Source organism: Xenopus laevis, chromosome 2S (genome assembly GCF_017654675.1).
Source record: "Xenopus laevis strain J_2021 chromosome 2S, Xenopus_laevis_v10.1, whole genome shotgun sequence".
Taxonomy (NCBI): Eukaryota; Metazoa; Chordata; class Amphibia; order Anura; family Pipidae; genus Xenopus; species Xenopus laevis.
This window is the reverse complement of record NC_054374.1, coordinates 46233310-46259186: the sequence shown is the minus strand read 5'-3', so window position 1 is coordinate 46259186 and position 25877 is coordinate 46233310. Positions and strand designations below refer to the sequence as shown.

The following is a 25877-nucleotide window of genomic DNA, read 5'->3' as shown; positions in this document are numbered from 1 at the left end:
TCACATTTAAATAAAAAAATACATAGTGTAGAAATTATAGATTAATGGTTATTTTTTCATATTCAATTAAAGGTAGATGGTCATATTTGCCTGATTTTTGTGTTTCATAGAAGTTTACAGAAATTGGCTTTATGTATTTATTTTTATTATTATTTTGTTGATAAATGTGTTAAATGCAGAAAGAACGATACAAAAATATTTTTAAAAGCATAAGAATAGTGTGTAGTATTTCTGCACACTGACAGATATAAAACTAACTGTAGTGGTTGATATTACTGTAGGCTTAGATATTATGCCTGTCCAAGAAGTCATCTAAGCCACTCTTAAAGATATTAATATCACAACATCACCTGACAGGGTATTCCACAATCTCACTACCAATATAGTTTAAATGGGTGGCCTCTTGTTCCATGGTTCCTTTTACCAATTTAGTGTCACATCTCTGCACTTAAGCTAATGTATTTCCTTAAGGATTATGGCACAAAACTGCACTTCACAAGTGCAAAACTGATTTTATTCTTTGATGCCTTTTTTTGCAAACCATTACTTTATTCTCTTTAATAGCCACTAACTTTGCCTAATGTTGCAATGTTTGTTCTAGACAACCCCCCCCCCCCCAATCCTTATAACATACATACTGGTAAATGTAATGCTGTGAAGTGTGAGCCCTGTATAATCATCAAAAGGGTATATTGGTATGTATTAAATATTTTGATATGAACTTGAAAATAATTGATTTTTTTCCTAGTGTGAAGTCCTGTTTCCAGAATATGGAGATCTGCAAGAGAAGAAGTAATATGTATGATACCGTGAATCAGATCAAGAGTCCATTTACAACCCATGTTGCGCCTAACACAAGCACAAACTTGACTATGAGCTTCAACAACCAGCTTAACAGTGTGCACAATCAGGTAGAGGATGACATTTAGTGATGACACCATTCTGCCCATACAGGAAGCTGACACTGAACTTTCCACAGCTCCCATATGGCCAATAAATTCAGCATGTAACCACATAATCAAGTGTTCAGTTAGTCTTTGCCTAAATGAGAATGTTATCTTACGTGAAGACACTACTCACTGTAATGGGAGGTAACCCACAGCAGTTGGCTGCTTTTCGATTCACATTTAAGAAGACAACTGCTAACTTTGAAATCAATTCCATTAAACTTTAACTCTGTGCTTTACTAAAGTGTGGCTATGAGAATTTCATGTGTTATAACATCAACTTGTTCTTATTGTTTGCAGGCTAGTGTTCTGGCTTCAAGCTCGACTGCTGCAGCCACGCTTTCCCTTGCTAACTCCGATGTCTCCCTGCTTAACTATCAGTCAGCATTGTACCCACCAGCTGCTGGTCCAGTTACAGGAGTTACCCAGCAAAGTGTCTCCCTGCAGCCTGGAACAACTCAGCTGTGTACTCAAACTGATCCATTCCAGCAGACATTCATTGTCTGCCCTCCAGCTTTTCAAGGTATGCCTAGGAAGATTCAGCCTCTGTATCAGTCAAGATAGTTGTATAAAAAAATGAAGATTTTTACAATAGCATTGCTATATAATAAAAACTTCCTGATATGTTTTTTTTTTTTTTTTTTTTTTAAGAAAAGTCAAATTTTTGTAGCCGACAGATTTCTAGAAACTAAGCAAATGTTTGATAACAGATTGAAAAATATACAGCGTTAATTACTAAGGGTCGAATATTGAGGGTTAATAAACCCTCAAATTCGACCCTCAGAGTAAAATCCTACGAATTCGAATATCGAATTCGAAGGATTTACCACAAATCCTACGATCGAAGGAAAAATCGTTTGATCGAACGATGAAATCGATTTGAAGTATTTTAATCGATCGATCGCAGGATTTTCCTTCGATCAAAAAAACCTTAGAAAAGTAATGGGAGAGGTCCCCTTAGGCTAACATTGTACTTCGGTAGGTTTAAACTACCGAAGTATGTAGTCAACTATCGAATGGTTGCATAGTCGAACGATTTTTAGTTTGAATCTAAGTCGTAGTCGAAGGTCGTAGTAGCCTATTTGATGGTTGAAGTACCCAAAAAAAACCTTCGAAATTCAGCGTTTTTTTACTTCGAATCCTTCACTCGAGCTTAGTAAATGTGCGCCGTAGTGTATAAATATTTAGAAGTGTAGGATAATCCTGCCAATAGCCTTTGCGGTTTTTGTATGTATCATTTGTGTGTTCTTCAAGCTGCTGGACTTCAAGCAACAACCAAGCATTCCGGGTTTCCAGTTCGAATGGACAATAGTGTTCCCATTGTTCCACAAGCTCCAGCTGCCCAGCCCCTCCAGATCCAGTCTGGAGTTCTAACCCAGGTAATCTGTCTGGTTAGTCTAAATTGTTTTTATTAAAGTTGATTAAATATGTGTTCCTGTCTACTAAAACCTTGGTAAAAACACTGGGCAACAAAACAGTTTTTTGTAGTAGCAATTTTGTTTTGATTTTTATCTTGTTGAGAAAAAAATGGCGTGTGTTATGGCCCAAGAACACAATGTTATCATCTTAGGGGCAACGTCAAATGGACCAATCCCAGGATAGCCATTGTCCTAAGAGTATTAATATCAGTATGTTCTTTTTTTCCCCATTACATAGACAAACTGTCTCATCTATCTGACATATAATAGCCACTGCAATACATATTGCAGATGTTTTCTGAACCTTATCTATATCTTTTGCACCAGCACATCTCTACTTGTCAAAGGACCTTGCCATAAAAGGGAACTGTTAGCCTCATTCCTTTTAATGCAGAACAGTATCTCTATGATGATTCCTTTGTCTTAATCCCATTGATGGCAAAAGTGGCCTTCACATTTTTAAATCCCAGTCTAACATTTTAAACTATACGTTCTACTATTGTTTGTTTTATTTTTTGCTTATTTTTATATATTGGCAAATTTACTTTTTATATAGTGACAGCATGCTTGTGTGATAGACTGGTGCTTGCATCAGCTTGTCACCTGTGCTTACCAAATTTTGCTGTGTGTCGGGGGTTTGTATTTTTGGCCTTCTGGCATAATGGAGCCTTCCATTGCATTGACAAAATATGAAGAATAACCAGTGTACCTTCATGTTTCAGGATTTGCTTAAATGGTTTTGCCTCCCCAAAACTATTTTTGCATAGTGAAATAATGTAATTCTAAGCAAATTTCTATATATTAATTACAAATTTTCAACTGCTTGAAAGTTATTTGTATACATTTGCTATGAAAAGCAATATATAACTCACTGTTTACATTTTCTGCACTGTGACTCCTGAAACAATGTTGGCTAAATCGAGGTCCTACAGGAGATTTGACTCCTGTCGTTATATTAATAATTAGGTCCTAGAGTATAAAATCGGAGAGACAGACAAATACTGCAAAAAATTGATAAGCAGTTACAATTACGTATATCTTTAAAGCTGGTCGAAACTTTCTAATGCATATTGGAAATTTGCTTTCAATTCTATTTTCTTTCTTTATGTAACAAAAAAACTATTATTTGTTTTTGGGTGAAGGGCCTCAAAAAAATGTACTTGATTTATCCTGAACACTGTGTAAAGAGTCCTGACTAAAAAAAATTTCTCTCTAGCGTAATAGCCTTGATCTTAAAATGCATCACAGTTTATGCACTTCCATTGATCTCAGAAAGCAATTGTCTAAAAATACATGAGCCTGCTTTTGTTTTGATTAAATTCTATTATTAAAAGGCTTTTCAATACAGAAACATGACCACTGAAACATAAGGCTTGGAAATTAAACACATTCTAATCAATTAGATTGCGATAAATTAAAAAAATGGTCATACTTTTATGTGTTTGCAGAACTGTATTGTTTCACAGTGAATGCCCGCACACATCTTTCTGCTCAAACCTTTGACAAAAAAAGACCAAAATTAATCATTCAGTTCTTAAAGTCAAAATTTACATACACATTTGAAGGTGCATTGGTTAAAATAACCAGTGCTGTATGAATTTCAGTGTGGCAGTTATTGGTCACTGTAAAGATAAAGATGGTTCTGCTTGTGAGTTAATGTTTCTCATTTATACTCTAAATATTTAACTGCTTGTGATTGTTTTGCAAGCAGCTATCTGGTTGGGGTTCATTGGTTAATGTTTTGATGAATCTCTTGCAGCAGTTCTATAATCATAGCTTCCTGATAAGTCTGGAACCACAGTACTTCATAGCTCATCTCCGTACTTATTGCTGTGGCTCTAGCCTTAGCTGGATGGCATATGTAGGAGTGAAAAACAAACGGGATAGAACACAATTACACTAAGTGGGGCTATATATCATGCTGTTTAAAATAACAAACACTGGAAAACTGTTAATGTCGAATTTATCAAGAATTGTGTTTGATTTTACGCCGCTGGAATGCCAAATTTTACATTTTTTTTTTTTTACTGACACCGGTATTTAATTCATTATTACATTCAAATCAATGGGAACAATGAAAGTGCCAAGTAAGTTCCAGCTGAAGTCGCTCTAGAACAAAAACACATAGAAACCTGTGATGGAGGAACATACATTTTAATGGCTGCTTTTACGCAGAAATAATTATGCTGTCTTTTATGCAGAGATGCCTGGCAATGTGTAGTAAATTTGTTTTTTTTTTTCTGTTTGCACAATATGATAAATAGGCCACTAACTCTGGGTGCAACTTAAAACTTTATGGTGGAATGTGCAATTTATTTAAGGGAAGGGTGGATGGAACTATTATATACCCGTCATTAGTTGGATTGCATTGTTATTTGGTGCCCACTGTGTATAAGAATGGGAGTGATAAGTGGTGTCTTCCAGTGAATTTACAACTGAACACTATCTGCAGTTTAATATACTGATCTGCACTGAAAGAGTAGTGCTCTCTGTTGTATATTGCTACTAGGAAACAAGCAAATATCAGAGCATACTGCCCCTGGCCTTCATATTCGTAATTAAAATATGCCTGCTTTGTGTACTATGTACACTTATCACAGATGTCATCAGCAATGAAAGGATCGAGACCGGCAATAAGTTCTGTTGCTCTTGCTCTACATTTGTTTGCATAGCATTTATCCAATTGCCTGTCAATAGGAATAATAGTATGCAAATACCAAGGAACAGGCATGCAGAGGAGCACTGGAGATTCCGTAATTTTTCTCTTCCTGCTGCTGAATTCTTGTATCTGCTTAGAGTAGTTGGGGGTCAGCGATAACCTTTTGCAGGGATGCAACTCTATTCCCTTGTATTGGCAGACACACAACATTTTTATTACATAAAAAGGAGTCTATTGGAACAAGTGTTTGTTTTGTTTAGTCCTCCCAAATCTTTTATAAAGCATTTAAACAAATCCTGAATGGAATCCAAGCCATGATTTGCATGTGCAAATTAGGGCATGGAAGGGTTCAGAGGGAAAAAAATATCACCATTATTTTGTTTGTGTGAGGAGATGTCAAGTTAATTTTCAGATTTGGTTCAGCCCAGCACTTGGATTATGCCAACTTCCTGAACTGAATTCTGAATTAAGTGCCCCCATTTAATTTGTATCGTATGATAAAAAAGTATTTCTTTATTTTGTACATGTACATATAGGGGCAGATTTATCAAAGGTAATAGTTAAAAAAAACTTCGAACTTCGAATTCAAAAAGACCGAATTGAGGTTGAAGTGGGCCGAATTCGGCCTACTTAGAATCGTATGATCTTACTTCGATTCAAAGTTTTGTTTTTTTTTAACTTCAATCTCCCAAACTCCCCCAATTGTCTCCATACAAGTTGTAGGAGGTCCCCCATAGGCTTAAACAGCAGTTCGGCAGCTTTTAGGTGGCGAATGGTCGAAGTTTTAAAGAGACAGTACTTCAAAAAAAATTCGACCTTCGAATTTCGAAGTTTTTTCAAATTTGAATCGAAGTTGGACTATTCCCTAGTCGAAGTACCCAAAAAAAAGTTCGAAATTTTTCAATTTGAAACTTCACTTCGACCTTTGATAAATCTGCCCCATAGTGTCAGTGACATGACATGTTCTTTTTTTAAATGTTTTTCTTGTTCTTTAGTCTTTGTGTCTTTTTTCAGTCACAGAGCAGTATGCAAAGTACAATTTCAAACACCAATTGGCAAGGTTTTCCCCCCCCTTCCAACAATGGAACATTTTCTCCCCATAATTCCAACGTCATTGCGACAGTGTCAAAACGTACGCAATTGCGCACATTGGGTGCAGGTTTTGGATTGAAGCGTTACTGTTGAAGTGTTGCAATGATCTGTGCTTAAATGAAATTAATTGTCATTTTTTGGCTGCAAGTCTGCTTCTATGACACCGCATGCTGAAGGAAGCATAAATTACTGCTGCAGTCAGGGTGGCGCTAGCTCTAGGTTTCCCCAGCGTCTATATGCACATTTGGCCTGAATTTAACAGGTGAACGGGGTGGACACACTGATGCCTAGCACAGCTACAGTATATGGAAGAGCAAGGAGCATGTTGGGTCATAAGTAGCTTTAATAAATGGCATCAATACCTGTAATAAGTATTGCAACAACTGTCCATTTTAGCACAGCAGCGCTTGCAATTTTCTTCTTCAGTAGTACTATAGATTATATTGAACGAGCACTGTAGACTGACCCTGTTCACTGATGTCTCCTTGCTTGTTATTGATCCATTAACTTGAAAAAATCGCCAGCAATAAATGTCACTCACATCCCCTTTAACGAGTTGTATTTCCATATAAAAGTTTTCTTCTATCTTATTATTCTGTACTGTTCTATAATAAACACAAATGAAACCATGACTAAGCATTTTCAAAATAGGTTGAATTTTAAAGGAGAACTAGAGCATAGCTAAAGAAATAGGGCAGAAATATTGTACATTATAGTTTGGGCTTCTGTACCAGCTCAAGGCAACCACTGCCCTTTAGCAGGGAATATCTGTCCCTCCAAAGATGCCCACGTAGCTCCCCATCTTATTATTGGTACATGGCAGCTCAGAAAACAGCACAATTCGAATCAGAATTTAATAACCAGACCTTTAGCATCAACTTATGACATCAATACATTAATATTTTCAACCCATTTTTCGCTTGATGATTTGCAACAGCTGTTCAAAGCACTCTGAGCTTGTGATTGTCACTGACAAAATCCAAAAACGGGAAACTCTTTTGACAACTTTTTAGAGCCTGGACTGAAGCTTTATGCTGGATCAATAAGTTCATTATATACAATATGGCATTTCTAGCCATAGTAATTGTTAGGGTTAGTTCTCCATTAAGGGGAAATATAATGCTTGTTCAAAACCCCAAAAAATGTTGGTAATACTTATGTACAATGGCTATACTTATGTAGTCTGTTAAAACTGTATAACTTATTATGAAAAATTTATGTCAATAATTCATTTTGTCAAAAACTGTGTTCAATATTAAAGGTTTTCTACTGTGCTTATTGTGTATAGGTATTTTTCAAACCACATCACGATTTATATGTAATAAAATGTGTTTTGCAACATGAATGTGCATGCTGCATAAGATTGTACATTTAAGTAAATAAGTTATATAAGTATATAAGCTGCTGTGTAGCCATGGGGGCCGCCATTCAAGCACAGGATACACGGTAGATAACATAAAAGTTCTGAGGAATCAGAGCTTATCTGTTGTGTGTCCTGTGCCTTTTCTCCTTTTTCAGCTTTGAATGGCTGCCCCCATGACTACACAGCATCTTGTTTATATAAACTATTTTTAATAAAATACATTAAATTATTGTATATAAATATTGATGGCTGAAAAACTATTTATTCACACTCAGCACAAGATGCCCTTGAAGCTGATTATTAGAACAGTAGAGTGTTTAAGGGAAATCATTAGTAACAACAATTTGTTTAAAGTAAAATACTGTACCAGTCAACTCTTAAGTAGTAAAGTTTTGGGGGTTTTCTCTGCCTTCAGTGAACAAATGAAAGCAGGTTAGCTGTATAGCCTTCATATTCTGCTCACTCCACAATGTTAAATTTTTTTGTGCATGTAGCACAAGCTGATTTACCAAATCAAACAAAGGGTTTCTTTTTTTACTTTATGACCCATTAGTAGGTATACAGAAAAACTCTTAAATCCTCTTAACCCCTACATTACTTGATGTTATCTCTATATACACTTTAATTCATCACCTTTAGCAATACTTGAGGTTTTACTGAATTGAATAAGTCTGTTTCCCCATATTGCTCCAACCTGATCTGGTTTCTTTACACGTTTTTAAGTAGGCTCCTTCTTTTAAGTTTGAAGAACTGGGATCACCTTATATAAGGATTTCCACGCTATAAAGGTTCTAATGGTGTTGTAAAACCACTGTTTCATTCACTTCCTAATCTACGTTTCAGGGAAGCTGCACCCCACTAATGGTAGCAACTCTTCATCCACACGTAGCCACCATCACTCCGCAGTATGCGGTGCCATTTACCCTGAACTGCGCCGCCGGGCGGCCGGCGTTAGTTGAACAGACTGCTGCCGTACTGGTAATTTGTTTCACTTGAATGTGTACACTAACCGTCTCCTTCTTATACATACTATTTTGTATTCCCTTTCTCCTGATCGACAACTTTTCAGAAGAGCATGGAAGCATGTGCTCCATCTTGTGGCTGTGTTCTTGCAACATTTTTAGCAGCGCATTCTTAATGTTTACGTGTTTTCCTTATTTTATTCCTCCCAAATGATTGCTGCAGTGCTGTCTGCCTCTTGCATTTCAGCCTGGCTTTCTTTAAAGCAGCAGGGTTAATCAGGGAATTAATGTTGGTTTTGCTTTCTACAGTGCGGCTTTTATCTTTTTTTTATTTATTTTCAACCAATGAGCTTGTGTCTTCTCAAGGTTTCTCACAAATAATATTTGTAAGTCTGCAAAAATCTACAGCGGAAAATTTATTTGAAGCAAATTGTTTGGGTTACCCAGTAATCATGCTGTGTTCTGAAATTCACATTTCCTGATTCCTTCCAACTTGCTTACTCAACCTGTAGTAGTAGTTTGCACAAAAGTACCTTCTCTACCTGTTTACACTTCCCATTATATAGAAACCTTGTTTGAGGACAATGCTCTCTGGTTGAGAACTTGTTAGACTTTTAACATGCACACATCCTGCCAAATTCTGCCTTTTTGCATGTTCGTTTCCTGGATTTTTGTCCAGATTTTAAACAGAGGACAAAATGCCATGTTAAGCAGCTTATTATTGCTAAGCATATGTGTATTGTTTTGTTGAAGGCCATATTTTACAGGGTCTTCTATGTCACTGTTTGTATACTGCATGACTTCTAGAAATGTTAGATACTTATTTCTTAGCACACCCCCAACACAGCTTTTTTTTTTTTTATTTTTTTTTTTTTTAGGCAAATTAGCCTACAATCTACTTTTGTGGGCTCAAAATAACCTGTTAAAGATCAGAAATGGATTTTGATCTAACCAACTGAATTTGTTGAGCCAGTGAATACATCTGGATAACCATAGTGCCTGTGAGGCCATGTGTTCCAAATGGCCCAGTGTCTTACCTAATGCAGATATTTGGGTTGTGGGTAAATCCGCCCACACCTGTTTGGGAGCTTTCTTACTAATAATGAGCTTTATAAGAAATTGATAACCTGAAAAGGAGGGTATATCTTAAAATAATTCAAGCTCAACAAATAACGAGGCTAGAAATGCTTTTGTGAAGTGAACTGATTTCATTTGCGTTTTACACTGAGCCTAGGAACTGACTAATACGTTTAATGAAAGTGATTAGTCCGTTGTCAAATTTAACTTTTATTTGACATAAGAGAAGGGTCACTATTCTACTAATGACTAACTGCAACCCTTCTGTTTTAAAGCAAACAATAGTGTATGCTGCACCACTTATGTAAGATGCTAATTTGATTGATTTATATACTTTGGTCAGCTGGGCCTGTATATTAGCCAATAAGTTCCTGCCTTGGTTCTGAGAGGCCGATTCGGCGGTTGATATAACCAACTTTATTTTAGCTTCTTAAAGGGGTAGTTCACATTTAAGGTAACTTTTAGTATGTTATAGAATGGCAAATTGTAAGCAACTTTTCAATTGGTTTTCATTATTTATTTTTAATAGTTTTATAATTATTAGCCTTTTTCTTCAGCTTTCAAATGGGTGTCGCTGACCCCTTCTAAAAAAAAGCAAATGCTCTGTAAGGCTACACATTTATTGTTATTGCTAATGTTTATTACTCATCTTTCTATTCAGGCCTCTCCTATTCATATTCCAGCCTCATGGTCAAAATCAATGCATGGTTGCTAGGGCAATTTGGACCCTAGATACCAGTTTGTTTAAAATTGAACAGCTGCTGAATAAAAAGCTAAATAACTCAACAACCTTTAATAAAAAATGAAAACCAATTGCAAAATATCTCAGAATATCACTCTCTACACCATACTAAAAGTTATCTCAAAGGTGAACAACCCCTTTAAGCAGTCTAGAGAACATTGAGAACGTAGAGTGTCACTGACAAAAGAGAAGTGGCCTAAGATTAGAAGAATTGTGTGGTGGGCATAACTTTGAAGGCATGGATGATTGTTGTCATAAGCCTGGTAAAATATATCCAGTGCATAAGATATAACATTTTTTTAGCCAAACTCTTTCTTAGCTTTAGATCTGCTTTAAATTACAGTGCTCTGAACAGTTCTTGCTTTCTGTCCTATGCATCTTGCTGTTCTTGAATAATGTTGCTTACATTTATCTGTTGCCTGATAAGCAGTCCTTCAGCAGTATTATGTCTCTTCAGTCATGCTTTCAAATCTGTCTTCAATAAGTGTATTAAACACTAAATGGCAGAGCTTTCCCCAGTCTCTCGCTAGCTTTTGCAATAAAGCGGCTTTCTCTGTTGCCTTAATGATACTGCTTCCCTGAGATGCTGAAATCATATTTTTTCATGTTAAAATTAAAGGTGAGCTAATTTTAGGTTCTAAGAGATTTTACATTTTAGAACTGCAAAAAAAAAAAAAACAACATAGTGAAACCTCAGTTTTACATACCCTTTTTTCAAGTTTCCCTGCATTTTAGGTTTTTTTTTGTTTTTTTTTGTCCCACCAATATATGATGCATAGATTTTTTTTTCTGGTCCCTTGAAAAACAAAAAAAAAATTAGTGTTTCTACTGTGGATATACATATATAGATTTTTTTTTTTTAAATAAATTGCCAATTATAGAGGGATTTTGGCTACATACAGTATGTTGCTACTAGTTAATTGGCTGAACTTGTATATATCAAGTACAGAACAGAATTAAAACCTGGTGCAGGTATTCACTCTTAAGACAAAGGGGTTTTAGGAGAACTCCTAAGCCAATTAAAGTATAGTGGGACTGCTGCTGACCCAAATTATTGCATACACACGAAAAGGAGTTGTTTGCTCATTTCTGAGTTGAGCGATTTATAATCCTGCATTAAAAGTGCATACATGTAAAATAAAATGATTTTCAATCACCATTTCCACATCAAAGTTAACATATTTATTAGCGCTTGTGATAATGTTTCAGTGCAGTCAGTTAGGAACTGCCAACCGGTGGAAAAAATATAACCAGATTAACAAATTAGTGCACTGTTGCTTAACTTGATATGGTTATGGCTTACAAATTTGAGGATTTTAAATATGGGGCTTAAATGAAGAATGCAAAAATAAAAAACGTGGACCCCTCCCCTGTTTGGAGTCATTCAACCCTCCCTCATTTGAGTTCTCATTGCTTTCCATGTGGGAGGTGCATAGATTCTCTAGAAAGCAGAGGGATTTCAACTCCCAGAATTCATCACTTCAATATGAAGTAATGGAGAGGCTTAATGACACTGCCACCCTGGGGGGGGGGGGGCTGGGTCTTATGAATCTGAAATAGCCAAATGTGGTTTCATCTCAATATAAGGAATCCTGTATGTCTGAAAATATTCATGTTTGGCAGTACGGATCATGCTTATGCACTTTTTTTTCATAAGCCCATTTAAATTAATAAAAAAGAAAAATTTTCCCCTTTAAGAAAATAGGCTAGAGAATGTACACTGGTCACTCCTTTATTTCTGTGTGTATGCAAGAATGTTTTCAGGTCACGCTTAATAACTTCAGTTGTGTCTTGTACATCCATCATATGGAATGTCTTACGTGAAGAGTGGGGGACCTCCTGAATGAAAGTTGTTTTTTTTTTTATTGCTAATGAATGCCCAGAATAGAGAGCAAGAAATGCCTTTAACAAGTAAAGTATAAGGTTGATGAGGATTTGTACATGGCTATGTATCGCTTCCTTTTTTCCCCCACGTGCTATCAATGTCAACCATCAAAATTAAGGAAGATACCACTGCGCCCTCTGCTAGATATTTTGCTGCATAACTTGTTTCTACATTGTATATTGGGCTTAAAGTATTATAAAGATTATTTAATCCACTTGGTAGAGGGAAGTTTACTCCTTAAAACATGCAAACTAGGGTTGTTTTTAAATTATCCTAAACTGTGGAAACCTCTGAAATAATTTCCTTGTGGTGTTATATACATTGTTTGTGTTCGTTCTGTTCTTGTCAGATACACAAGCAGGTTTTTGCCACATGAGTAAACATTTTCTTCCTTCTCTGGGGGCAATGGGGAAAAAAATAAGTTGTTTTTTTTTGGTGATCATCTGACATGTACCAGTCAAATCTGCCGGAGAGGCTCATGCACAAACCAAAGATTTTCTTTCCAAGTAATCTAACTGGCTCACCTTTAGTTTATAAATCGGCATATCGTGGATTAGACCACCTTTACTGCTTTGCCTAAGTTTGCATTGATCCATTGCTAAGCTTTGCATATTTCGTCCTTCCTTTGTCAAAACAGTTCGTCGCTTGGAACGCCAGATTTCTGCATCACGTTTGGGATGTCAGTTCTTGCTCTATATTAAACTATGCTTTGTCTTGTGCAGGTGTTGGCTTTATTTGGAAAAGACGCATGGTGTGAATTTTTAACATGCAACTTTACGTTTGTTTTCATTTTACACTGCAAGTTTTGTGTCTAAAGGCTTCTTGCCAGGACTGTTCCTTGGATCTGTAGCTTGCAGAATACATAATTTTTAATTCTCTGTATGGAAGTGTTGTGCTGCAGAAGGTTTATCTCCTTTCAACAACATTTAACATAATTATTGCTAGCTGGTTCAATTATTTGGGTCAATGTCAAGTTTCAGATTTGGACCTCATATGATGATTCCTATAACAAGGTCTGCGCTGTTGAAATAGATGCCAAATGAGTGGATCATTGCCTAGTTCGAACCAACCATGTGGTGGATAGTACCCTTATTCCAATGGACACCACATACCAAAAACTTGCATGAATCCAAGTTTACATCATAACAAGACCAATTGCAAACCAAAAATAACATTTGCCAGAAATGTATCTGACCTGTGTAAATTTGTCCAGTTGATCAACGAATAGCTCCCATGGCGGTGTTTAACTTACCCAAGTAATTGCAAGCCTCTGATCATGTACTAAATAAACACGCATGGACCATATATTTAGTTATTTATGTACTATTACTGCAGCCCTTCGGGCACTGAGAATAACTAGAATGCAGTCACCTAATTAGCAAATTGCTCTGCTCCTTGAGAATGTCTACAGAGCAAGAGCTGCCTTAATCTGTAATTAAACAATAAATACATAACATTAACTTTTCCCCGTAGAATTGAGTGAGCTTTAGTTTCACCTCTCACAAGTATTTTAGCTAGGGATGCACCGAATCCAGGATTCGGTTCGGGATTTGGCCTTTTTCAGCAGTATTCAGATTCGGCCGAATCCTTCTGCCCGGCCGAACTGAATCGGAATCCTGATTTGCATATGCAAATTAGGGACGGGAAGGGAGATCGCATGACTTTTTGTCACAAAACAAGGAAGTGAAAAATGTTTTCTCCTTCCCACCCCTAATTTGCATATGCAAATTAGTATTCGGTTCAATATTCGGCCGAATCTTTCGCAAAGGATAAGGGTTTTAGGCCGAATCCAAAATAGTGGATTCGGTGCATCCCTAATTTTAGCTTGGCTTCACTAAAGAACAGACCTTTCTGCAGTACTATACATCATACCACCAAACCGTAGCAATTTTTTTTTTTAACATTTATTCTATAGACTAAAACGTTATCTCTGCAAGGCAACAATCCACAGGTGATCGGGGCTTACTGGAAAAAATATTCTTTTTTTTCCCCTAATCTTGGTTAAGAAAAAGTCTTTGTGTCTTCCCCTCCCAATTCTCTTTCAGCAGGCATGGCCTGGCGGAACGCAGCAGATATTGCTGCCATCTACTTGGCAGCAGCTTCCTGGTGTAGCACTTCACAATTCTGTTCAGCCAAGCGCCATGATTCCAGAGACAATTGGGAATAACCAGCAGCTTACAGACTGGAGGTATAGTGTTGCCTGCTGACCTAGATGAAGTTCTTTCTTTTGAAGTCTAGAAGCTAATGTAAAGTTTGCAAAAGTAAGCTATAGATCAGGTCTAAAATGTTTAATGTAACCCAGAAACAATTTTGAAATTTTCATTTCAACTATGATTTTCATTGATGTTGGTTACATGATAATTTATAGATTACAATATTTTTGTTTGAGACCATTTGATCCCTGATTTTGAAAAGTATAGAACAGAGGGAGCATCAATATTAATTTTGTACAGTAAATGGTTTGTTTGGTTTTGAGTGTTTCCCCCCTGTTTCCAGCAGAAATGCACATTCCCATGGGAACCAGTATAGCACACTGATGCAGCAACCTTCTTTATTGGCCAACCATGTGACTTTGGCAGCAGCCCAACCTTTGAATGTTGGAGTGGCTCATGTAGTTCGTCAACAACAGAATAGCAACACATCAACAAAGAAAAACAAGCAACAGGCATCCCAAAAAAGTTCAAAGTAAGGGTACAGCATACATTTGCCTTTACAGCTGCAGTATTCCTTTTCTTCTTTTCCTTAGCTTTATATCAAGGAGATGAGTGAGCTATAAATATGTGGGGGTGCTAAAAATTGCAAAAAGTACCCTTCTGCTTCATTGTGAAGCATATGTGACATGCACAATTTAGGTGTATATTCAGGTGCTTTCTGCCCTATGAAGAGATTTTTTTCAGAATGCTTGTGACTCACAGCTGTTGTATTTTCTGCCTGTTGGGAGGTAACAGTCTTGATGAGTAATCATAAGGACAATGGCAGTTCCCAGACTTTTGCTCCATGCATGTGTGCAGCAAAACCCTCTTCATTGCCAGTCATCATCATCATGAGTGCGCCATCACACTTTTGAGTTTGGCAACAAGTATTCGTACAGTGTATGTATACAGCACTCATTTTTTGTTTAATATCTTGCTTTTATATTATAGGGCTCTCTCATGCTTGGATATTATTCCATCACAAGTTTATTCACTGGTTGGAAGCAGCCCGCTTCAGGCCTCCTCTTCATACAACCCACTTCTCCCTCTCCAAGAACAACGTCAGCCTATCGTTATTCCAGATACACCTAGCCCTCCAGTGAGTGTTATAACCATCCGTAGTGATACCGATGAAGAGGAAGATAGCAAGTATAAACCAACAAAGTAAGTATTTCTTTACAAGTGCCTGTTATGGCAGCTTGAACTGAATTACAGAAAAGTGCACAATTAAAATTTCCAAGCATTCTTAGAACTTTTTCTGTTGATTGCTAAATTTCTAGCTGCAACATAAATTTGTTTTTATCACACATAAAGCAGATTTTTCATATGTAGGTATTGTGCATAATCAATTACAAAAATCTATGCTCTTATCTGTAAGCATATCTTTTTAAATTGCTCTTTATATATACATTTTCTTATATTTGTGCCATCATTCCCCTTTTATGTTGGAAATCCTGTCAAGTAAATAGAGGAGTATACAAATAAAAATGTTTACATGTAACAATAGAGATATGCAAATAAAGGACAATTCTGGGTAAGCTGTGAAAATGACCAGGCTAAAGTCATGTGGCATATTGAATCCACATATTTTGTGTAGCTGAAGCAATAAATTGCTGTGATTTGCTATTTCCACATAATAAAAAAAGTTTTTCATGTATATATTTATCCTTTTCATTGCAAAACGGTGCATGGTTTCCCTGACCTTTGTTATGTAGAATTATCTCCTAGATTAAGGATACATCTAATGAAGATGTTTTGTTCCAATGGATACCAGCCAGTACTCTCCTTAAAATGCAGGAGTCTGCTGTTCCATGCAACTTTTGCGTGCAAGTTGCAGGTGCATGCTGATGTTTTAGCGCCTTAATTTTGGCCTACTCAAACACATTTCAAAGTCTGAAACCACTTGTATCATTACCCTTACAACAGGTATTCTCTACCCACCACTGGCTGAGGGGTATGCAGTATAGTACATACAGACGGCTTATTTTTTTTTGGATATTGGCAATATACAGATATTACATTAAGTGTCTAAAAAAGGTAACTTTTATTTTCAGCTCTGGAATGAAGCTGCGATCCAATGTTATCAGCTATGTCACTGTCAATGACTCTCCTGATTCAGATTCATCTGCGAGCAGCCCTTGCCTGGCAGATCACCATTCCTCCGTTAATGCAGTGACTGGTGTGTTTGATATTTCAAATCACCGAGCAGCTCACAGCCAGAGTTCAAACTCGCGTACAATCATTGTCCCACCACTGAAAAGTCAAATTAATGACTGCTCATTGAATACCCAGCTAACAGGTAATTGTTTCAATACTGCTTAATCAGAAATTTGCCTAGTGCTCTGGGTTGGGTCACATCTTAACTCACACCCATGTATTTTATTAGGGCCTGGTGAAGAAAAATGCACATCTACTCTGCCATTTTTCTTGAGCCATGATGTTTCTCTTTTAATGTCCTCACTACCTTTACAGTTTTCACTGCTGCTAGTCTATAGAAAATGGTACTGAAATGATACTGTATATAGGGGATACTGATGCATTTTTACTGGATATAAGAATTTATAGCTAAAATCAATACATTTTTAATGACATATAGTGTATATGTAAAGCTGCACAAATGATATACATTCAGTTTTCAGGAAACCAATTTTATTCTTAAAATCTTGCATCATGTGCTACCCATGATATATGGTTCAAATTTTCTTTTCACCCCTTCTCCCTCACAGGTGTTCTAAGCAGTGCTGCCAAGATAAATAAAACCTGTACTGCAACTAATGGACAATCCTCAAGCAGCTGCATCACACAAACCGGGTATCGCTCACATCGCATGCTGAATGGAGTACAGCCACTCAACCTCAGCCAGGTAGTTATGTTCAAATACTTTTATTTAATTTTTTTTGCACAAAATCCCAAATAAAATTCCAAATAATAAACACCCATTCTTAGGAGTCATTTAACCCCTACCTCACTTTGTGATGTGATGGTACTGGAACTTGCAACTTCTGATTTCCAGTCTGTTCACTGGCCAATATGAAAGGAGAAGCTTCAAGTCTATCAACATAGAATTAAGCTCTTAATGTTGGCGTCTTTAGCTTCCCAAGGTCACAACAGTTTGAAGATCACCTCGGTAGCTTCACATTCACAGCACTTAAATTGTGCTGACGCTCAAGCCCATTGAAGTTATATTCAGATTAGTAATTTAGATTTTGGTACATGGCATTTACTAGTGGTGATTATTAATCAGCCCTGTATGAACTTTATTTGCTTTGTATAGCATTTTTAGCAGAGGGCAAAGACTCTTTGGAAAAAAAATATTTACATGGGCATACTTTATCATTTCAGAACCAGCAGTCTGCTTTGGTGGGAACCCAGGAGAGAAGCATGAACCCAGGTTCTCGAAGACAGCAGGCTTATGTGGCTCCTATCCCTTCAATCTCTCAGGCACCATTCACCTTCCAGCACAACAGCCCCTTACATTCCACTGTGCATCCTCATCTTGCAGCAGCAGCCGCATCAGCCACCAGCCATCTGACAAGCCAGCCTCACATGTACACATATGCCCCAACTACTGCTGCGTCTCTGGGGTCAACTACATCAATAGCTCATCTGTTCTCCCCTCAGGGTTCCTCAAGGCATACAACATTTTCTACTCACCCTAGCACTCTGGTGCACCAAGTCCCTGTCAGTGTGGGACCCAGCCTGCTGACCTCTGCCAACGTGGCTTCTGCACAATACCCTCACCAATTTGCGACTCCGTCGTATATTGGTGCCTCCAGGGGTTCTGCAATATACACTGGATATCCTCTTAGTCCAACCAACATCAACCAGTACTCCTATCTATAGTCCATAATCTGCAGGTTTTTTCAGGATTGACTGTTACCTGGCAGAATTCCCGTGAAACAAGCCTGAATAAAGGGGCTTCTCTCCATTACTATTGACTGCATTGTAGTAGTCACATAAGCTTTGTTCAGTGTTAACATTTTCTGTGGTTTCATGTATCTCAGACTTTAGAGTACCCTCTTTCATTGCTAAATCATAGTTTGAGATTGGATTGATTTAGGGTCCGGTTTTCCTGCAGATGATTATCTTTGCCCTTTAAGGACCATTTTCTTGCTGTGTTTTGTTTTATTTATATAACATTTTAACATATTTCTGCTTAGTAGTGGAAAGACAGTCCTAGTAGTTTGATATTATTTTAAGTATTTCCATTTATTGGTTTGATTCATTAACAATTTCTTTCACTCATTTATATCTGGTAATTTTAAAAATGTTTAACAAATTAAATTTTTTTTTTTATTGTTTTTCCCATTTTTAAGCTTTTTAACTACATTCCTTGTTATCCTAGTTTAAAGGATTTATCATTTTTGCCATATCTTTGTTGCATTACTGATACAAACAAGATACTGGCAATTACTTTTTTCAATTATTTCTTAGGTGTGTTTTGTGTTGGCAGATATATCATTTTTATATTCCTTTTTTGGACATTTTCTTTATCATATTTGATTTTTCTTTGCTTGCATAGAGCCTAATATCTTGAATCATTCAGAAAAAGATGCTTAACAGGGTATGAGATATGCTAACTTTAAACAGATTATTGCTGGAGTTGCTTATTTCAGTTCCTTCTAAGATGAAAGGAACATTTTTAAATGAACAGTCATTACACCTGCTAGTCTGACGCAGATCCATGAATTATTAGTGTAGTAGTGCAGTTAACCCACACCTACTAAACTCTTTTAGTTCAGTTGTTTTCAAACAGGACACCAGAAATACCGAATTGTTCAGTTAGGCTAAGGGCACACAATAAGGATGATCCACTTTTCTCTGCATTGTGTGCCCTTTACCTAAAAGTTCAGTGGTTTATTTTTTTCACCCTTTTTCAGGAGCAGTTCAGTTTGGGGGTTGGGCTTTCTGACTTATGTCAGTGTTAAAATTTGAGATTTGCTGTGTTCTTGGCATGAGCTTTACTAAAATCATTTGTTTGTGGAAAAATTAGATGATACAGTTCACAGCAGTGTCAGAAGAATGTCCACATTATTTACCCTTGAGCCAAATTCAAATGTAAAGAGTCAGAGAGCAACCCAAACATGATAAAAGTCCCTGGGAGTGTCAGTATAAGGGCCGTTAATGGCTATTTGGTAGCCCCCCCATGTGGACTGACAAATTACAAGAGGCTCTATATGACAAATTACAAGAGGCTCTATATTTATGCAACCAAAACTTGCCTCCAAGCCAGGAATTCAAAAATAAGCACTAGGAGCAACATAAAGGAGTTGCTACTGGGATATGTCATAGAGAGGAAACATTTATTGTTAAAATAGTAAAGTAAATAACAATAGCAGTTGAAGTATAATTTTGGTTATTAAAAACAACTGAACTACAAAAAAAAGTGTTTGGATGCTTAACTACCCCTTTTAATTAGGAATACAAAGTTACTTCCGTGACTGTATTTCCCATTTTTCCATGTTTTGACGCAGTAGAGCAATGGAACACATCAGTTCTAACTGCTAAACTCAACATTTTATTGAGGATAAAAAAAACAGTCTCCGCAGCAATATGTCCCTTTGAGAATGGCATATGTGTTTTTAGGTGGCAATCCCTTGTGTCTGTCATAACTGTCCACAAGAATGGTCCTTTAACACGTACTGGTACCCTGGCATAGAGGGAACATAAACCATGAATGTCCAATCTGTTCTCTGGGAACTGTAGTTAGAATTTCTTCAGGACCCATTATATTTTTAACAAAACACATCAATAGTAATAATACTAAGTATATAAACCTTACAAACTATACTGCATCTAATGTAGCACTAATTGGCTATACATTACCTTGTGCAATACATTTGACATATACAAAGGCTTTTAGGATGTTATTTTTGGAGCATATTGACCACCGTTTTTTTTTTGTGTGTGTTTTAAGTTACCTGTAGTACAATTATCTAGCTGTATATTCCCTAGCACAAAATCCATTATATACATGATATAGGCTTACAAATATTTTTTGGACCTGGTAAGCAGAGGCACATGGAATATAGTCTTCTCTAGAGCACACCACCTTTCTCTGCTTTGGAGTCACAGTGTGCATAATATTGTGTACTCACATCTGCATGGAAAAAGCTTGTCACATTTTATCCTTGTCAAGAACATGCAAAAAAAAAAAAAAAAAGATTTTAAATTTTCTTATAGAATTTCAAGTTATTTTAGAGGTTTTGTAATTGTGGTGTTTTAATATTTTACACAATGTTTGAATGAGTGTACAAAGAAAACAATGCTTTCAGATCCAGAGTGGCCCATAATGCTTTGCTGGTCACTCCAGATAGCACCAGAAGGACCATACTGTAATGCATCAAACTGTTTGTGTTGATACTTGAATCTTTCTATGTGCTTTCAGCTTTTTTTTTTGTTTTTTTTTCTTCTTTAAAAAAAAAAAAAAAAATGGTTGAAGTTGATTATTAGTGTTGTGTGTCCTTAGGTTTGTTTCCCATCTTGATTTGTTTTTAAACCAAAATGAATTGTGAGAATGTATGTTAAAATAAGTTTTTAGGACTTATCACTGTAGCACTGATAAATATAAATATATATGAATATATATATATATATATATATATATATATATATATATATATATATATATATATATATATATATATATATATATATATAAATAAAGAGATTGATATGTACTCTCATTTTAATGTGGGTAAACTGTATATTTCTGATTTGTTTTGCACAGGTATGTATGGTGATCGTTCATGTATTTTTCACTTAATGTAGTGCCTTAAATGCTAATGTAGTAATTAGTTTACAGTACGCTTGCCTTATAATAGGGCTAGCAAGCCCCTTTAATATAAGCAATTCCCTAAAACCTAGATAAACGGAAATGTAAATAACAATGCTTTTGGGCTATTTTGGAGTTGCCATATTGCTTTTATATATTGCTTTTGACGTGTTTTTTTTTTCTTTAAGCAATATCTGCTTAAATCCTTTGTCCACAAATTTTTTTGTCAAACACATATTGAATATCTAACGATTTATAGTTTCTAAACCGTTTCTTAAATGTGCAATTCCCCATGCCTATCTTTTTCTGTGATTGTTGAACCCTAAACATTCCTTGTGAATGATTTGTTAAGTCTTAGGATGTTTATACCAAAGAAAGTTTAGCTTCGTTCATTTGTTGTACTGGGAAGCAGCATGGTGGGTTCCGTCACGGGATAATGATCTAGTGTCACACCAAACTATTTAATGTTTCCTCTGAGTATGCTAAGCTGTCAATCAACTATATGTTATTTTGTCCAACAAGGCTTTTGTTCTGCTTTTCAAATGTATTTTGCTTTCCCTATCTAATACAAGTCTGTGGTACTTTGCAGTCACTTGTCTTTTTTGCTGTTTAACTGATGTAATACTAAACAGGCACCTTGGTTATGTTCTCACCCAGTTATGTATACTGGAACTTGTGTGTTATAGCGAAAACCAGTGATGAATTCCATACATAGTACATCTCTGCTGTAATACCGTATTGAGTTGTTAATGCCTCTGCTTAACTTCAAGCTGTCTTAAAGGGAAACTGAATTTTGTCTGTGCCTTTTTAAAAAGTGTCATATAAAATCTTACATCCCCAAGGCATAGTGCTTTAACATGAACTGGGCTCTCCCTGCTTCATGCACACTGGTGTCCATCAAAAGAAGCTTATTGAAATGATTTCCCTATATTACAGAATGAACTGGTGGCCATAGAAGCACAGATAATACCGCACAAAACAAATTTTCTGGACGATATTCAGTGAGTGTATGGTGGCAAAAGAACCGACCGATATCGTCAGAAGACCTGGATATCGGTCGGTTCATCGATCGGGCTGGATCGAAAATTTTGATCGGGTACCTTTTGAAGGCACCCAAACATCAGCCATTGTTTTAGTGCTGAATCGTCAGATACAGGTAGAATTCTATTGTTTCTACCTGTATATCTGTCAATTCAGCTCTACACGTGTGTATTGAAATGAACAATCTTTCTTGGAAAGATCTTTTTTAAGAAAGATTGTTACGTCTGCTTGTTTACTGAGTATACAGTGATATTTGAATATTCTTTCCTTTCTGTTCCCCCTAGCTTTAAGGCGTGTATGATACATGCAGAATAACTGCTACTTTTTTGTTGTAGCTAGTAACAAAACCCATGCTAACCCGCAAAAACTAGTAGCTGCTACCCCATGTGACCTAAGCCTTCAGCTGCATTTTATTTAAGATGGTATTCTAATCTACTTGTGAAACAATCATAAAATACTCTTCTCTTAAGAAAATGTTGAAGAAATTCTAACATAACCCATTTTATTGTAGTTCTACTAAGCTTTAATAACATGGTATTTATGTCAAATTGGAGCAGGGCTGTGTAATGTGAGCCACACGGATCTAGCCCACCAAGAAACTTGTTTGACTGGCTCCTAGCATTCGCAGAAGTCAATGGATCTCTTTGTTTAATAGAATTGCCTGTTTGCCAACAAGCAAGTAAAATAATAATAATAATTTGGCCACGGCAGACTCTTGGACCCCAGTGCAGTAAATGTTCAGACCTAAGATTAGATAAAATCGAATTATTCAAGAAGTTGCTGTCATAGTGGAGTAGAGGAATGCTCATCCACTATCAGATGCTTCACAAGTGTACAGCCCACAAATTGCTGTGGGGTTCATGAAGGTGACCTTATGGAGATATACATGGCCTAAGCCAGGATTAGTCTTGTAACAACGAGAGTAAGGGTAAAATGTTACTTTTTAAGACCTACAAGAGCAGAACTTGTGTTTTTTGAATGGAGTTTCTCCTATAGTTTCATCATCTTAAAGGAACAGTAACACCAAAAAAATGTAATTGTTTTAAAGGAGTGACAATGTTATGTACCTTTTGCCCTGAACTGTTAAAACTGGTGTGTTTGTTTACAAAGACTACAATAGTTTATAGAAACAAGCTTCTGTGTAGCCATGGTGGGCAGCTATTCAAGCTGGAGAAAAGGCACAGATTACAAAACAGATGATAGATAAACTCTGTAGTATATACAATGAGATTCTTCAGAATTTACCCGATATCTCAGGAGTGCTCATACTTTACTTATGCGAGGTCTACTTTTAGTGACGTTGTCCCATTAAGTTCTAAATCCATGAAAGTATTGTTAGCATTCCGTTCCATGGAAAATATTACTTAAATGTTGATTTATGAGAAAATCGCAATGTTATATTTACCGTATATACTTGAGTATAAGTTTTTCAGCATCCAAAATGTGCTGAAAAAGTCTACCTCGGCTTATACTCGGGTCAGCGGGCAGTAGCTGAGATTGCAGTCACTTTTAATCATTCCTATACCAACAGTTCACTTGGGGAGAGACTGCAATATCCCACAATGCCCTCTGTTGGTTATATGAAAGAATAACAGTGCGCCCTCTGTTGGTTATATGAAAGAATAACAGTGACTGCAATATCACACAGCACCCTCTGTTGGTTATATGAAAGAATAACAGTGCGCCCTCTGTTGGTTATATGAAAGAATAACAGTGACTGCAATATCACACAGCACCCTCTGTTGGTTATATGAAATAATACCAGTGTGCCCTCTGTTGGTTATATGAAAGATTAACAGTGACTGCAATATCACACAGCACCCTCTGTTGGTTATATGAAAGAATAACAATGACTGCAATATCACACAGCGCCCTCTGTTGGTTATATTAAAGAATAACAGTGACTGCAATATCAGACAGCGCCCTCTGTTGGTTATATGAAGGATTAACAGTGATGGCAATATCACACAGCACCCTCTGCACATGGTAGTGGGACAGTGCACACAGTAATCAGTTTGGCAATTCTCTGTCACCATCAACTTTGCAAAGAAGTCCGGTTGATCGCTGGGGGGGTCGCTTTGGCAGAATGTGCGCTGCTGGGAGACAGGGCTGTAGTTGTGTCTAGGCTTATACTAGAGTCAATAAGTTTTCCCAGTTTTCGTTGGTAAAATTAGGTACCTCGGCTTATACTCGAGTATATACGGTAAACATCTATTTCATATGAAGTAAATACCCCAGTTTTACCAGTGCAGGGCAACACTACATTATATTGTAATTTCCTTTAAAACAATGTTTCATTTTTTGGTGTTACTGTTACATTAAGGGATGCCTATTACCCAGAGTAGATGTTAATGGATAATTAGGCCCGAACCAATACCCTACCTCAACAGTCTATTTGCATGCTCAGATACTGAACGGACAGGCATGAAGACCTCTTTAGCCTAGAACAGCATTAAGCCATGGTTGTGGTCAACATTAACCCATGGGTCCAATATAATGCTTGAGAACTGAACAGTGGTTACAGCTTGATATGACACTCTGCTTCAGGGGCGCTCCACCAATGAGGCGAGTTGAGGCACTCGCCTCAGGCGGCAGCGCCCCCCTGTTTGCCAGGGGCAGCAAAAATGGCTCTCTTGGTAACAAATTTCCGCTTTTCAACCTGGAAATTCGGCTCTTCTAGTGCAGAGAGCGCAATTGTGTTCTCTGCATTAGCAATGTTTACCACCTCCGATGCAACGTGGACCGCCCCCGACCCCCTCGGGCACTGAAGAGGTGAGTGCCGTAGAGAGGGGTGGGGGCAGCAAAAGGAAGGTCGCCTCAGGCGGCAAAATTACCAGGATCGCCCCTGCTCTGCTTCATTTGTCAGTTGAGTGGGTCGTGTCAGAATGAATTGTTATACTAGAGTGCTATGACCATTGATATATAGCATAAAGTAGCAAAACTGCAGAGGCTTCTATTTTTTGACTTTCATTTGGGGTATACAGTGGGCTACCATTCCTATTCATATTGTATCTAAGCCTCCTTTCTTCTGACTCCGCAACATATAATTGTGGAAACGTTCGTCATTAGAAGGCAGGGGACATGGAATCTATGTATAAAACATTGAGATGAAACAAGTGGGTTCTGTGGCCTTAGCATTACTGAGAGAAGAGACAACAGAATTTGTCATTAAGCTGTACATATATTTTTAGTCACATCTTTTATTTCTTTGGTCATTTTACGCATTTCCCCTATTTTATTTGCTTATGTGGTGTACATACTTATACAAATTGTATTCTCCTTCCTGCAAATCAATATATAGACTGTATAGTGAGCCTTTCTTCCTGATTTAACTTCAGAATGCAAGTACCTGCTATGTTACAATATATCCTTTATGTATTTGTTTATTTAAGTTTAACTGAAGCTAAAGTATTTTGATCCATATTAACTGGTAATGCTAACTGCTGTCCTGTTTAAATGTGCTTCAATCAGTGTCCTAATGCAAGCAATAATGACTCCCATCAACAAAAAAAACCTTGCTTGAAACGCTCATATTTTCTTAGTTGAGTTGGCGCTATGTAACTCCAAGCCTACTGCTGAATACTCTTGTTTAATCTCTTTTGAAACCAGCATGATTAAAGCAGTGTAACAATCTCACTAGTGTGTTTTAATTGAAGGTGCAAACACAGGTGGATTTGAATTTAAAAAAAAAAAATAAAAAAAATAAAAGATTCAGTGCATGTGT

The 25877-nt window shown here is 36.8% G+C and overlaps 1 protein-coding gene across 10 annotated transcripts in view; it reads left to right on the top strand.

Annotated features, from left to right (window-relative positions):
* hipk1.S (homeodomain interacting protein kinase 1 S homeolog) overlaps positions 1–21700 on the top strand; it is a 51584-nt gene extending 29884 nt beyond the window's left edge. For 2 of the 10 annotated variants that reach the window (XM_018247956.2, XM_018247955.2), the window contains exons 7-16: positions 749–911; positions 1248–1470; positions 2202–2326; positions 8323–8457; positions 14191–14333; positions 14642–14830; positions 15289–15501; positions 16392–16636; positions 17064–17200; positions 17680–21700. In XM_018247956.2, the coding sequence (XP_018103445.1) occupies positions 749–911; positions 1248–1470; positions 2202–2326; positions 8323–8457; positions 14191–14333; positions 14642–14830; positions 15289–15501; positions 16392–16636; positions 17064–17200; positions 17680–18180 (2074 nt within the window). In that variant the 3' untranslated portion in view covers positions 18181–21700. 10 annotated transcript variants of the gene reach the window in all.
* Positions 21701–25877: the final 4177 nt, after the last annotated feature.